Source organism: Lates calcarifer, linkage group LG10, assembly GCF_001640805.2.
Source record: "Lates calcarifer isolate ASB-BC8 linkage group LG10, TLL_Latcal_v3, whole genome shotgun sequence".
Taxonomy (NCBI): Eukaryota; Metazoa; Chordata; class Actinopteri; family Centropomidae; genus Lates; species Lates calcarifer.
The window spans coordinates 20,110,662-20,125,892 of record NC_066842.1 but is presented as its reverse complement, the minus strand read 5'-3'; the positions used below and the strand labels follow the sequence as shown (position 1 = coordinate 20,125,892).

At 42.9% G+C, this 15,231-nt stretch overlaps 3 protein-coding genes across 3 annotated transcripts; 1 reads left to right on the top strand and 2 right to left on the bottom strand.

Annotated features, from left to right (window-relative positions):
- Positions 1-154: 154 nt before the first annotated feature.
- bida (BH3 interacting domain death agonist) lies at positions 155-2,301 on the bottom strand. The gene is made up of 4 exons (XM_051073534.1): positions 2,137-2,301; positions 1,481-1,762; positions 820-950; positions 155-631 (listed from the first exon to the last, which is right to left on the bottom strand). The coding sequence occupies exons 2-4, from the start codon at positions 1,743-1,745 to the stop codon at positions 434-436; spliced, it is 594 nt and encodes a 197-aa protein (XP_050929491.1). The 5' UTR covers positions 1,746-1,762; positions 2,137-2,301; the 3' UTR covers positions 155-433.
- A 605-nt stretch (positions 2,302-2,906) lies between these two features.
- wee2 (WEE2 oocyte meiosis inhibiting kinase) lies at positions 2,907-7,369 on the bottom strand. The gene is given in 13 exon segments (XM_018703460.2): positions 2,907-3,423; positions 3,896-4,044; positions 4,187-4,357; positions 4,485-4,570; positions 4,655-4,759; positions 4,841-4,856; positions 4,858-4,988; positions 5,161-5,282; positions 5,392-5,561; positions 5,947-6,004; positions 6,354-6,562; positions 6,697-7,050; positions 7,259-7,369. Coding segments are annotated over 12 exon segments (1,728 nt in total). The 5' UTR covers positions 7,042-7,050; positions 7,259-7,369; the 3' UTR covers positions 2,907-3,257.
- A 524-nt stretch (positions 7,370-7,893) lies between these two features.
- On the top strand, positions 7,894-14,977 carry dennd11 (DENN domain containing 11). The gene is given in 12 exon segments (XM_018703461.2): positions 7,894-8,547; positions 9,317-9,400; positions 9,403-9,415; positions 9,531-9,689; positions 10,394-10,442; positions 10,444-10,548; positions 10,644-10,782; positions 11,006-11,137; positions 11,234-11,277; positions 11,279-11,385; positions 11,791-11,859; positions 11,985-14,977. Coding segments are annotated over 12 exon segments (1,539 nt in total). The 5' UTR covers positions 7,894-8,105; the 3' UTR covers positions 12,181-14,977.
- Positions 14,978-15,231: the final 254 nt, after the last annotated feature.

The window sequence follows — 15,231 nt, the reverse complement described above, 5'->3', positions numbered from 1 at the left end:
TATTTATTTGAAAGTAAACATAAATCCCAGGAATAATACCGCAAATTTACTCAAGTTAAACAACATATTGGCTATTGATCATATGTGCCAAAAGGAAAATAATTGAATACAAAGGAGAAATCATGTATTTCAAGTATAAAATGAAAAGACACACTTCGAAGTGAAAGTAAGCAGTAGTATTAAGATTCAGAGCACATAAAGAAAAAAATTTCAAGTGTCTCATACTCATCCTTCAGTTTCCCATTTTCAAAACAAAAGAAACAAACAATTCATCATCACTTTCCCTCACACTGAAAGTGTTTTTACAACGGTTCAGTCAGTTCGGCTCCTTCCTTTCACACTGGACTGGTCATGAGCAGCAGATGCCAGTTTCAGATTTAGCTGTCCTCTACCGCAAATTTCTGTTATTTCCTCTCAGTCTGCAGCTCAGAAGTCACCTGGCCCTTGCAGGGTTGATGTACTGCAGCGCGGTGTTGAAGAGCTTTCTCAGAAAATGTGGGGCTTGCTCACACACGCCCTTCACCAGGGTGAGAGTCAGGGCCATAAAGACTCGCTCCTGGGGTAGATGCTCCAGCCCCACACACTGGCGCATAACCCTCTCCACCTCCAAAGTAATGAGGCTCTTCCAGGTCTGAAAATACAAATAACATAAAACTGAAATGATCTCAAGATAAACATGATGATATTGCTAATACTACTAATAAGATGACTGCACAGTGACTGTTTAATGCTGATGGGGAAAAAACTGATATGAAAGGTTTATTCTAGTTATTATGGATAATTACATTATCAGCACTGCTGTGCTCAGAGCAGACTCACATCAGAGGGGGAGGCTGATATGCCCCTTGTCAGGTGCCTAGTAGCCTGAGCCACAACATTGCGTTCGAGCTGAGCTGCAATCTCTCTGAGCTCTTCCGCAACATGAAAGGCTGCTGCATCTTCAAGGTTCCCTGGAGGAAACAAGATTAACAGAATACATCATTTACACACATTTAAATTAACATATCATTTAATGTTTCTGACTTCAACAGGAACAACAGAGGAGGGAAGTTAGGTTTCCATAAATAAACATAGAGCAATGAGCCTTCATTAAATCTATTTATATAATATATTACTCTCTGAAATGGTTGACAGCTGTCACTTCCTGCTTTCACTTTAAGTTGTTTTGTTACTGTAACTGAAAACGACTCATCAGATTTGAATGCCAGTGCTCTGACCTTAAGACTGTGATGTAGTGAGATACCAGTGGCATTATATGGGTAAACAGGTGTGTAAAAAGCACAGATTTGAGTCTGCCTGTTACCTTTTATAACTTATTTGATTTATTTTTGATACATAGAGCAAAAGACTAAAATTTTTCTTTGAAAACAATCAGCTACAAACTGTGATAAATATGAAAGTTTGTGGTTCTATTATGAAACTGATTGTGTACTAGATCATCTCTGTACAGATTTAAGTTATTTTAGTTTCAGTTACTCACGAGGCCGCTGCAGTGCCACTAACGGCTGAATATCATTCAGAGAGACTGAGATGTTGCTGGGCAAGTGGCCGTCAGTCTCAAGGTCTCCATCGTCCAGACAGTCTATTCTGGGGCCATTGCAGTTGATGTCCCGGGTGAGACTTAGTTCCTGACCCAGAGAGAGAAGCTCCTTGCTGTACTCCGAGTTCCTATTATCCGCTTGGAGGAAGGCCAAAATGACCAAGGCGGCGTTTTGCCCACCGGTCACATTACAGTAGTCGCCCATCGTTTAACACTCTCGGCCTGTTGAATTCAGACAATAGCAATGACGGTAACAAGTTATGTTCGCTTTACCTGGCAAGTCAACAAGTTCGGACACTCACTGAAGTGAAGAAATAAACATTGCTAGCCAACTGAGAGAGTTACATCAAAGAGAAAGTGAGTTAAGTGACACTCATTTTTACCAAATAATACTTAAATATTAATATAATTTAACATTCACAACAACGAACCACATGAACCGAAACAGTTGGCTGTCCAGCGGGTAAGGCTAGCTGGGGGGCTAAAATGATGCTAACGTTATTATCTACATTAGCCCAGCATGTTAGCTGCCGAGCATCAAAGTTATCGAGTTGTCGTCAACGTTACGTTAAAGAAAAATCACTGATATTACTCACATTCGATTTTTATGCCGGGTAAGTACCTCCTCTCGTCAGACAAATAACTGAACTTGATTAGTGATGAGCCATAGATCAACAACCGCTGCGCTGAGAAGCAGCTGAGAAAAACAACGCCAACTCTTCAACCAGTGCCTCCTACGTCTGGAAGTTGGAGTGTGTGTGCGTGTGATGTGTGTGTGTGTGTGTTTGTTTGTGTGGAGGGAGGGTGGGGGTGGGGAGGTGGGAGACGATGCGTTCAAAAACCGGCGGAAATCCAAATACAATACGTTCATTGCCATTTGATAATGTATTCGTGGTGGTGAGACATAAACAACACGATACAAACCACAGGACATTAAATAAACACACTGGTGATGTAAACAAGTTGCAAGTCGGAAGAGAGATATAAAATGAAAAGTATCTCCCTGTAGTTGCCAAGTCATATAAGATCCTAAATGTCCAGATTACTTCAAGGACAATGGAGAACAAATGCAGCAAAGTATTAATTCAATAACACTGTAATCATGTGACCTGAGGACACATTGAATTTACAGTGTGGTGGCTCATTCTTCGGAAGTCCATTCCTAGTCGCAGTTTCATATTCACAGTCAAACAGTTTACTGCAGCCATAGATAACAAGACCAACACTCCTCTGGAAAGTCCCTGCTTTGGCCTTGTTACGCAGCATTAAATGTACTTGTTTGGAATACAAACCACACCACTCAGACAAGTTTAAAAGACAAGACTAGCAGAGCTAATTCAAATTAGAAAAATAAGAAACTCCATCTGATAAAATGCTTAAAATGTTTATTTACAGTTTTAAAAAAAATATATAAAACAAGTCTTTCACTGGTCATGTACACTGGTCTGAAGCAGTTACAAGATGTTGAAATGATCACTTGAGACAAACATTTGAGTCAAAGTAATCCTTCCAAACAAATGCTGTCCAAGGCTCTCCAGTCTTTCAGTTACATCAGCACTCTCACAAGGCCCATTCAAGATTAACCATCAAGTCCAATACCAGTCCTGTATAGAGAAGCTTGTCATACTGTTCTCTCAAATGGACATGCTGCATTTCTACTACAGTCAGGTTTCAGAAGTGGTGCCAAGAACAGATGTATGGGTCTCGCAATGTCCCATCAGACTCCATACCCAGGGCAACCAAAGCTCATGGATCGCGCCGTTTTCCTACCAACAAGCCTCCTCCCTGTTCTGGGTAGAGACCCCATCTTGGCAGGAGGTTTCAGCTCAGAGGGGAGGTTCTGCTTAGGTGACAGTGCTGCCTCACGAGCCTCCTGGAGCTCTCTGAGGAGAGGGAAATGCAAAGGAGTGACTTTTACATGTGGATGTTATTTAAATTTCATGACCAGTGTATTAACGTAATCAAATGAACTTAAGTTAGATAGACAGGGTAAGACGTTGTAGTCACACAGGTTTGCAGAACAGCCATGGGTTTGTTTTTTTATTAAATATGAAATTGTACCACCTGCTGGTCATATTTATGTAATGCAATTACAGAGCTTCTGAAAATTGAGGACATTCCTGTTATTGCACTTAGTTTAAATAAAAAGGGCCATCTGTGTGTTTCCATACTTCACTAAAAATGCATTATAGATTTTTCATTACGATAAAGTATTTCATAATAACAACAACACACTAGGGTACTCAGGCATGGTACAAATCAACTAACTAGTGTAAAAAAATACCCTCAGTTTATTCAGCCTAGATCCCAGAATTAGGGATGCCACTTTAATTATTCTTTATTATCCCTCCTTACTTTTCAAGCATGGCTGTCCTGAACTTCTCTACATTGAGCTCTCTGCGTAGCTGGGCAGCCAGCCTCCCAGTCCTCTCCTCCCTTAATACTGTGTGCTTGCAAAGCTCCCTGGCAGATGGGCGCTTTGTCGGGTCTGGATCCAGCAACAACTGAAAAAAAAAAAATAAAAAAAAAAAAATCAATAAGCTATGCCTGTGCATACTGAATTGAAGTGTCATTACATGAAAAGTGACATTCGTACAGGTGGCTACTCAATCAATCAAACCTCATTTAATTATGTTCGAGTACTACCTGAAGTAGGCCTCTGAAGGGAGGTGAGAGCTCCTGTGGCAGCTTGGGGAGCTTGCCCTCTCGAAGCCTGTGCCACTCATCTCCATTTTGAGGCAGAGGAGGAGCCCCAGCTGCCAGCAGCACCGTAAGACCCACAGCAAAGATGTCTGCCTTGGGGAGGTGGCTGTAATCCTGGGGAGCAGACAGACTGCTTACAAAGATGAAAGGAAAAAATATAAATAGAGACTGGATCCATAGACTCTGTGACTACTTTTTTTTCCCCTGCAACGATAAAAGGCGACACAACACATATCTTTACCTCATGGAGGACCTCACTGGCCAGAAAGCGGCTATCCCCTTCCTCTACTTGAGGACTGTTGGTTGATGTCACATGTCCCAGGTCCCCTGCAGAAAACAACAGGAATCAAGAATTAACAGCAAACAAACACATATTTAAGCTAGCATTAAAAATAACATTAAATATAATACCAATTTTGTAAATGACTCCTGCTGAAGTGCTTCCATCATCTTCCTCCTCACTCTCCCCCTCACCTGCTGCAGTTGTGCTGGGACGCTGGCAAATGAAAATATTACCTGCAGACAGTTGAAATAAGGATGCTAGGTTTAGACAGAACAAAGTGAGAACTGTTAAGTGGGAACTGCTCTCATACATACTTGGTTTGATGTCCAGGATGTACGAGACCTGAGCTGTGGATGTATTTTAAACCCATCGACACTTGTAAGAGCAGGTCTTTCAATTCTGCCTCTGAAAACAGCTCACACTGCATCTGCCTCTTCACAATGGCATCACTGAGACTTCCACCTGGATCACACACACACACACACACACACACACACACACACACACACACACAGAGGATGACCATATCAAACCACAACTCCCCAATCACAATGCATCACCTAAATATATTCTGAATTAATTCATCATTCAAAGTCTTTTTATAATGTGCTTTTGAGTTTAATGTGACATTTACCATCACAGTATTCATTCTGAATAATCATGTGATCGTCCTCTGCCCATGCTGAATAATAGCGCACAACATGTGGGTGGTGCCCAAGAACAGCATGTGCATACACTTCCTTTAGGGCCAGCTGCCTGAAAGGACAAAATAAATGGCCATGAATAAATTTGATCAATTCAGGAACAAAATAAAAACAAGTGGACTGATGTATGCCTTTCAGAGAGCGACATGCTGCTGACTCACTCGTTGGCAGAGCCCGCGAGGGGTCGGCGAGAGCGCTTTATGGCGTACAAGCAACCATCCAGCCTCTTCACGCACTTATAAACTGCCCCAAACTCGCCCACGCCAATGCACTCCAGCTCCAGGAACTCGCTCTCGTAGCGTGACAGCATGAAGGCTTGGACAGCTCGCCTCTGCCAGATAAACAGACGGAGGGGCCTTGTGGTAAAACCAAAGACATTTCTAAAGAAGGAACACACGTCACAGCACTCAGTCTTGAGTTTGATTACAGCCAGGAGATCCGGCAGTTTTTGTCTTTAATGCGTCACCAAATATGGTTGCACTTCCACAACGCAAGTGTGTGAAGATTCTGACACCTCTGTTTTTTTTTTTTTTTTTTTTTTTGCCAGAGATTCCTTAGAGAAATCCCGGAAGTAGGTTTGGCAGCATGTAATTTTTGGACAAAACAAGAAGTGAGGAGGCAGTTGAGGATGACAAAGCCTGATGATGAAATCATATCAGAGGCATCTGAGAGGGAGGGTTACACTCACCACAAAGCATGGATAAAAATAGTTGTACCTTCGGTGGGAGAAAGGCCTCATCATCCTCTTCAGATGACGTTAGGCTGTGTTTCAACCTGAAAGATGAAAAGGGCCTTTAGACCTGAGCAAAACTGCATTAGTAAGGGATTAAAAAGTCAGGCCTACAGTGTGTGTCAGGGCACTAAAAACAGAGATGGAGAGCTCAAACCATTTCAATCTCCCACCACGCGTCATAAAACCAATTTCACCCTTGGTAGTTTGTGGTGAGAATCTACCTGCCACAGGTGGTGGTTGTTAAAAAATAGCTCTTATTGTGATACCTACACTACAATTCAAATAGGACTAATTTTCCTGTGATGTTAGATGTTCTGAATTAGACATTCTAAACTAGTTTTTACAATTCATAGCCTTTACACATCTACAATATCAACAAGCAGTAGTTACCTGCGTCCATAGTCGTCGTCATCATCACTCCTACAGCTGTTCCTCCACTGCTGCTCACTATTCTTACGTACTGTGTCAGGGGTGAAAGGATTCACGTTGACAGAAGGCACCTGGATGAGGTTTGCAGCAGCTGAGGCGAAACGCAGGGTCCTCCGATTGCTACCAATCTTCGAGATGGAGCAAGGGTGGGATGACTTGGAAAGCAGACTCTACAGGGGGAAAAAGAGGGGAAAGGCAGTTCATCTCATTGAGCTTAAACTGTTGACATTTGAGACTCACTTTGATAAACCATCCAAGATCACAGGGGCACACTAAGGACAATCGTGTCTAAATTATTCCCCACCTTGGGCGTGTTGGGAGAGTCACAAAGCCTCAGTTTACTCCAGGAAGCGTATGGTATTGGGCTGGTGCACTGTAAAGGGGATGATATGGTTTTACTTCTGCTGTGGTGGCGCTGCACCCTGGGTGTTCTGCACGCAGAGCCGGGACTCCGGATCCTGGGACTCTGGATTCTGGGGCTTCGGATACTGGGAGTCTGGATTCTGGGGCTTCGGATCCTGGGAGTCTGGATTCTGGGGCTTCGGATCCTGGAGGTACAGTCATCTGAGTTGTTGTCACTGCTGCTCCCCTCCTCTCCACAGCTAGTGAAGTCCAGCTGCTGACTGATCCCGTCAAACAACATCGCCATACTTGGGACCTGAATTTTGGCAAAGGTTTCCACTGAAATGTTTACTCCTGTATTTAACTGTCCACAGGAGGATAGGAGGATTACGGGAAATTAACAACATACAGGTAGACCTACATACATCCAGTGTGACACTAGGTCACCACTATCAGCGCCTGGACTTCCAGCTGCACAGCACAAGACTCACAATTCAATCAACAAGTCAAAAGCTGCTACTTACTGCTTTATCTCTTCAAGACATCCTGCCAACCAGATCATACAGGGCAACTGAAAAGCAGCAGTAGTCAAGCTGTAATGTTACGTTCAGGCTTATCTGAAAGTTCAACAGACGCTTCAGATAGTTGTCACAAATGTACACATCAGTGTGTGATCTAACTTTGACTGATAATGTATGTTTATCACGTATACTCACGAATCAAGTCGCCTCCCGCACCAGCACCAGCACCAGCAGCACCACCACGTTTGAAATTCGCGCCCTGTATGTAAATAACTTCCTGTTTAAATAAACTATGCCGCCCCGAGCAACACACCTGACTTATTAGTGGCTGTTAATTGCACAAACAGCTCCCATAATAATATAATATTCTGTTGATGTAATGTTATATATGCATACTGTGGGATTATTTAACTACAGAATTATATTCTGTGCATTTATATTAAGTCAAATAATGTATCACGAGGGACTTTGAAATAGACTAAAGTTGACTTACAGAGATTATTGGGTAAAACATGTGCACTGTAGTTGAGCCTCATTATGACTGTTGTAATAATATGTATGAGTGAAACAAATAGCCCATGCCCAAAATTAGGTCACTGTATTAAATAGTAATATAGACACGTGGGCGGAAGTTAGCGACGTCATCAAAACAGTGAGACAGGCGGAGAAAAGCAGTCCGTCAGTGGATGTGACACGCTTACAGATACATAGAAAACAACCGAGCAAGCAGCAGGAAACCATGATCCGGCTCCAGCAGCGTGTTTAGCCTGCTCGATTCAACTGGACGTCGGACTTTTTCTGTGTTATTTCCCTCTGTCTCTTCCTGTGTACCTCGCAAGGCAGCAGCGCCATGGTGGAGCAATCGGATCGAGCCCCGCTGCTGGACTGGGAGGAGATCCCACCGCCCGATCCGAACCAGGCGGGCCCGCCGCCGCCTCAGCCGCCTCGGGAGGAGGACGCTCCGGCGGAGAAAAGTTCGCAGCCAGCCGGAAGACGCACACCGACGGGCACTGCGGTTGGTACTGGGTGGAGCAGCAGCAGCTCTGCCACCACCACCACCACCGCCATCGCCACCACCTGCAGCCCGTCTAGGAATGTAACAGCTGTTGTTGCCAGCGGGGACGGAAGCCCTGGCCGTCCGCGCACAGATCTCTGTGGGCACGGATGGAATCGCCCGGAGCCTCTCGGTACAGATCGCAATGTTCCTTTCCCCGGCCTCTCGGTGAGGGATCAGTGGGAGGAAAAGGACCAGATCGTGGCTGTGTTTGTGGTTACCTTTGATACGAGATCAGGTGAGCGAGCAAACGGTCGCAAGAGCTCCGATCCGTCACCTTTCATATTTAAAATCGTCAGATGTGGACTAGATAACCACATTTCCTGTGATTATATTATCCCCTGATATACTGTTATTTTGTAATGTCATTCTCCTCTGTCTGATGTGCTTTAGTGCGTTATATTTAGTCATGGGGCTGATAGATGGACAGTTAGGGGTTGCCAGGTTCTAAAAAAATTCTAATGCCAAGACACACCTAAATACCACAATCCACAGTGGTGAAATAACGGTAATTTTGATGGGGCAACCTTTACAAAAGAAGTGAAGTTCCTTGGTCTGGTTTTTGCAATCTGTCAAACACAATGAAAAGCACATGCAAGACCAAGATTTGAGAACCTGAAGCCCAAGCTGCTGTAAAGGGGCAATCCAGGTTAGGATTTTATATAAATATATCAGTTGCAGCAATATAGCTAAAAATAGATCAGATATAAAATCAATAGTCAGTCAAACACAAAGGAACAGGAGGCCAGGGTGTTCATCAGCTTCATATAGAAATGAGGTTAGTGAGTTACAGTAGCTGAGTCAGGACTTTCTTACTGTCCATGACCTCTTGCTCCCACAAGACAGACAGAATTAGAGGAAGTGGTGAGAATGAAAGCAGAAAGTATGAGAAGTAACTTCATGATATATTCTCTCTCTCTCTCTCTCTCTCTCTCTCTCTCTCTCTCTCTCTCTCTCTCTGTGTGTGTGTGTGTGTGTGTGTGTGTGTGTGTGTGTGTGAACGACAGGGAATATGGTAGAGTGGTGCCTGCCCCATGACATCAACCTTGACGGAGTTGAATTCAAGTCAATGGCCAGCGGTTCCCATCGGATCACAGTGACTTTATGTGCGTATTCCATTCCCACCACTCAAACACCACAAAGTCCAGTTTTTAGAGGAGCGTGTTTGTTCTGTCACCCCCTGTTTACTCTTTTTTTTTTTTTTTTTGCTTGTGGTGATAGATATTTCCGTAAAGGCTGTTACTTCGGGCTGGCCTGTTTCGCTAACATGCCTGTGGAGAGCGAGCTGGAGCGAGGAGCGAGGATGAAGTCTGTGGGAATTCTTTCTCCCTCCTACACCCTGCTTTACCGCTACATGCACTTCCTGGAGAACCAAGTCAGGTAACATAGCTGCCTTTCAATCTTATGTGTTCTTTCTCATTCTCTCATCTTTCTTGTCACTGTTTACCTTATTTATTTCTCACCCAACTGTGCTTACAAGTTTCTCTTTACATGCCAACCTCCTGCCCTTGCTTCTTTGTTTAAAATGTTCTCATCTATTAAACATGAACCCAGAGTCCCAGTCACAGCTATCGTCACAGGAGCCTGTTCATATGCAGTTTTTGTATGAAGCCTAAGCATGGAAGTAGAGGAAACCTTGACAGCCTCTGCACCTCCTCAGTAACTCAGCACTTCTGCTTCAGTCCTCTCACGAAAATGTATCTCCTCCTTGACTCCCCGTGTATAAATATATAACAGAGCCAGCATTTCAGGTTACAAGTACAGAGGGCTTAGGCTATCACCTGATACAAGTGCATGTGAATAAATCTGAAATGTGGAATGTGACTATCCAGCCTACAGTTTATGTGTCACTACTGTGGATTAACAGTCGCTCTGCCGGAGCACACAGATCCCTCAATATGTTAAGAATGAGCTGTTGAAGTGGTTAAACCAAATTGATAAGAGGTTTTTATGTAGAGTGAGTGGCCCCATTAAAAACACTTAAGCAAGCTTAATTTGCTCAGTTATACAAATCTGAAAATGCTTAGATGACTCACACTTGGTAAATTCTTCTTCTTCTTCCTCCTCTTCCTCTTGTCTTACAGACATCAGTTGCAGTGCCCGGGCCAGTATTCTCCACTGGAGGCCTTCTACTGAGGATAAGAAGGCCGTCCTTCCGCCTACAGGAAATGGCCTGGTCACTGCTTGTCCAACCTGGAGTGTTACCACCATCAACCGCTGCATGCACCCAGAAATGAAGGTCAGAAATCGGCGGGAGGCACTTATATTGTTACATGTCTTCTTGGCCTTGAGTGCCATAAAAAAATCATTTCTGTCACCCGTTGCTTCCTGCAGATCACCCACCCAGCTGGCTGCATGTCTCAGTTCATCCAGTTTTTCGGAGAGCAGATAATGGTGCTGTGGAAGTTTGCACTGCTTAGAAAACGCCTCCTCATCTTCTCCCCTCCACCTGTAGGTGTGGTCTGCTACAGGGGTGAGCAGCTTAAACACAAGGCACACACACACACACACACACACACACACACAGTCTACAATGTAATCTCATGGTTCCAAAACAGATTCTTCAGTCTATGTTTTTCTCTCACACAAATAGCTCAGGATCTAATAAATATGCTAAATGTTACGACCTCAGTCTGGCTTTGTTTCTTATGTCTCCATGGAGATGTTTCACTCAATATGCACTTGTGCTCCCTCAGTGTATTGCTGTTGCTGCCTGGCCAATGTGTCTCTGCCTGGAATCGGTGTCTCTGTGCCTGAATTACGGCCTTTCTTCTACATTAACATAGCCGACATCACTGCCCTGGAAACAGAGATGTCATATGTGGCCTGTGAGAGAAGCTTTACTGTTAATAGTTTATTTACCATCATTTGTAATCTATGGAAATAATTCATGGTATATGAGCATATTTCTTATATGTTTTAAGGTACCACTGAGAAGATTTTTGAGGAGAAGAAGGAGCTGTACGACTGTCTACGTTGACAACCAGAATGTGAAAACACACAGAAGCCATTTGCAGCCACTGCTCCGGGTGAATGCAGCAGATAAGGAGAAGTACAGGAAACTGACTGAACAGAGGTACAATGAAAATGTACAGAACTGCTTAAAATGGCATAATGCTTATTGTAAAATAAATTGTAGCAGGTTTTAAATCAGTTAGTTTGTAAATTTTATGACTTTCTTGCATCAGTTGTTGTATTCACCGAAAACCTTAAAGGTGCTATATGTAAGTTTTACATGGCCAACCCGTCCTGTCTCGCAATACTGCTTTGCAATATTCAGTCACTTTAGCGTCCAGTCTGGTCTCAGTCCAGCATGGTCGGATAAAGAACCACATGGCTGAAGCTCTTGATAAGTAAACAGCTGTTAATGCCAATGATAACTATGTAGCAATAGCAAAATCTTACATATACCACCTTTAAAATGAGCAAATTTAGAGGTTCTTCAGATTTCATTCTGATGGTGATAACTTTTTTTCCCAAGGCAAATGTTGCTGTACTCTCAGGAGGTGGATGGAGACTGTACATCAAATGAAGAGGATCTTTTCATTCTGTGAGTCCTTGACAGATTCATTCATAGCTGTCAGTGTACTTGAGGCGTAATCACAGGCAGTGTGTTTGAGTTTATGTGTCACAGAGGATCACAGCATGATGCAGTTGTTTTTAATTCTGCCTCAGGTTCTTCATGGAGCTCAATAACCGCATCTTCCAGACCCTGTCAGAGGTAGCAGGGAGCACTGATCCCACCCTCACCACTGAGCATGTGAGAGCCATGGGGCTGGATCCTCAGGGCGATCGCTCTTTCCTGGTTGACCTGCTGGAGGTGTACGGTATCGACGTCACCCTGGTCATAGACAACCTCTGTTGCCCCTGAACCCCTCCTTCCCCAGGCCCCACTGCTTTGATGGGCAACTCGGGATGTCACTGGATTATCTGTGCCTTCAAGGCCAACACACACAAACACACACCAAGACACTGAAGACACTGCCTCCACCCTGGGGCCTCATCTGTTGCCTGCTGTCCCCTCCTGGGTGTCTGTTTCCTCTCTGTCTGTGTCTCATCTGACCTATGGAGACTGTTCCCAACCAGTGTGGGTGATAAGGACACTTAAAACATTGGTGCGCTGGTCCACGGTGGCTGATAAACACCTGCCTAGCAGACAGTGCCGCTTGGCAGCTGCGTGCTCCTATAGCCATTCACATCTTCGTCACTCCTTACTGTTTGCTTTTTTTTTTTTTTTTTTTTTTTTTTTATTGGTCAGAAATACTGTTTTCTTGTGTCCACTCGTCTGACTTTGATTCTTGCCTCAGTGGCCAGGCTTTAAACACTGGATGAAAACATGAAAAGACTGAATCAGATGTGGTCATCGCGGCAGGATGATTGGTCGCTCTGCACACTGCACTCATCACAGCAAAGAAAGTCATTGAAACATTCACAATCCCGCAGCTTTGGTGATCACTTGTGGTTTTTCTGAAGAGAAGGGTCACATGATTTGGAAAAGTTTTTAGTCCGGGAAATGAATTTGCTGTGCTTCAAATACCTTTCACTGGAAATTCTAGCCTCCATAATGTGTGACACGTTCAACAACTTCAGAACTTTTGCTGTAATACCACACATAGATGTTCGAATTATGTGTCTTGCTCTCGTTAAGCCTCTTCTGGAATTAGAAGAACTGAAAGCTTTTTGACCACTTTATTTGCCTTTGAGAAAGAAAGCAATATGAGTCTGTGAGTATCAGCCTTTTTAATGTATATTCAGTCTCACAGTCACATGCTTAATATTTCTTTCAAAGCTGAAAGTGAGAGGTGAGTTAAAACTGAAATATGTTGAGTGTGATATCCTCTTTTTTTATAATGGGTAGGGGGTTAATCATTCTGAAGGGAAAAGCTGTTATAAATATTTAGTTCACCTTTATGCACCTTCAACACAAAGTAGATTTGATGTGTGTCTGTTTGGCGTTCTGGAAACTTTTTGTCATACCATGTGTCTAATTTGTCGTAATTGGCGAAGGAATATCAGTGAATGTGACTGTATAACACTAACTTATCATGAATGCTGCACCATGTCCACCACTGGACTATTTCCTAATGCACACAGTGATCATGCTTAACTGTAATGTTTTTTTTAATGCTATTTTTATGACTTACAGACTGAGCCAGCAAGTAGTCATGGAATTGAGGGTTTTTGCGTGTTGTTGCAATACTGTGTACAGGCTTTCATTTCAGTTCATATATATATATATATATATATGTATATATATATATGATCCTGTTGAATGACGAGTCCTCGATAGAGCTATTTGTTGTTTACTTGTTGATCAGCTTGAAAGAGATCCTCCTCAGCTGTCTGTGTCCATGACAAAGATCTCTTTGTGTCTTCGGAGATCTGTTAATGTCATGTTTAGGGCAGAGCAGGAGCTTTAACTGCTCCTCCTCCTCCTCCTGCTTCTCTACAGGCAGATTCAAAAAACCCCCGTCTGTTCCAGCTGAGGGGTTTCTCTCATTCTTTTCATCACAGTCCCATTGAGTGAATCCAGCTCTAGAGATGGGGCCAACTGTGTCTTTTGAATACTGCTGGCAGAGTGGCTCAGTTCCATCACATTGCCAATCAGAGTGATAATTTGTTCCATGTTGGAACACATTAAGCTGACGTTTGCCTCGTATAAATTTGGAGTAGTGGTTCTCACCCTTCCCATGGGTCCCCTTATCTAAGCTACAACACAAAGTCCTTTTTTTAAAACCTGCCTTTATATATCTCTCCCCTGTATGCTGTTATTGGGTACTGATGCACTGTGTGTAAGTACACTGAGAACCACTGAAAACCTGAGTCAAATTCCTTGTATGCACAAACATACCTGGCTTATAAAGCTGATTCAGACAATTCACTGGTAAATTAATATACATTGCATTGCTACATTCCAAACATGCTCTATCAGGGGCCTGAGCTGCAGGATGAGAACTGTATTGTACCTTCACTTGAGACCCAGGCAAGTTGAGGTGTTTTTTGGGTTGGTTAGAAAATAAAGAAAGTGCATCAAGTGTTGTAAGTGAAAGAAAAGGGCACTTAAGTTACGTGGTTTAAATGGGGCCTTAAGGAAATGTGACTTTCTCAAACTTACTTCAGCAAAGTGACCAACTCATTACTGTATGTACGTCAACATTATTTGCTAAAAGATTAAGTACACTGTTCTTAGCACTTCTGAGTGACCTTACTGTCTCTAGTGAAACCTGTTGACTCTATTTGCTTGTCAGCAGAAGTGTTCTCTTGCCTCTGACGGTGTTTGCTTTACAGGTGTATGTTAAATGTAAAAGGGAATGTACACAACACACACCACTGTATAAAAATGCCTTCTTTTTCTTTGTGGGGTCGTTCACAGATGTGTACCAGCATTGGCTATATGAACCGTTTGTACAGCGTGTCACTCTTACTGAATGTCAAATGACAGCAAAAGTATTGCACACATGCAGCAGCACATCCAAATAGTGTAACCATTCTCTTCTTGATTGTAATGTAAAAATCAAGATTATTCACAGAATAACCGAGTCTTCACCTTTACTAATGTGAAACACTGTAACAGATGTCAGTAATGTACACATGAACTCAATAGCATGAGCAACTGTTAATTTCACTGTACTGCCATTGTAAAACAATAAAACATTGATACAGGTTAAGTGCTATCTAATGCTCTGCTTCTAACCCTGCTAATGTTGGCTGTGCTAACTACCTTCAGCCTTCTCTTCTCTTTCTGAAACAGGTTTACTAAAAATAACAATACCACAGCAAAAAAACAACAAAAAAAAAAAACTCACTGTTACATTTAAAAGTTATGGATTGAACATTATTTTCAGAAGTCTGTAATTTCAGCAAAATGTACTTATACTTTTACTGTTGTAGTTTCTTAAGTTTCCTAAAAACTACCTTATAT

What these genes read in the sequence shown, in the direction of transcription:
- bida (XM_051073534.1), bottom strand. Translation starts at nt 1,745, where the DNA reads ATGGGCGACTACTGTAATGTGACCGGTGGGCAAAACGCCGCCTTGGTC. An exon ending in AGTGGCACTGCAGCGGCCTC is followed by an intron (nt 951 to 1,480) that starts GTGAGTAACTGA and finishes TGTTTCCTCCAG; the next exon opens with GGAACCTTGAAGATGCAGCA. An exon ending in TATCAGCCTCCCCCTCTGAT is followed by an intron (nt 632 to 819) that starts GTGAGTCTGCTC and finishes TTGTATTTTCAG; the next exon opens with ACCTGGAAGAGCCTCATTAC.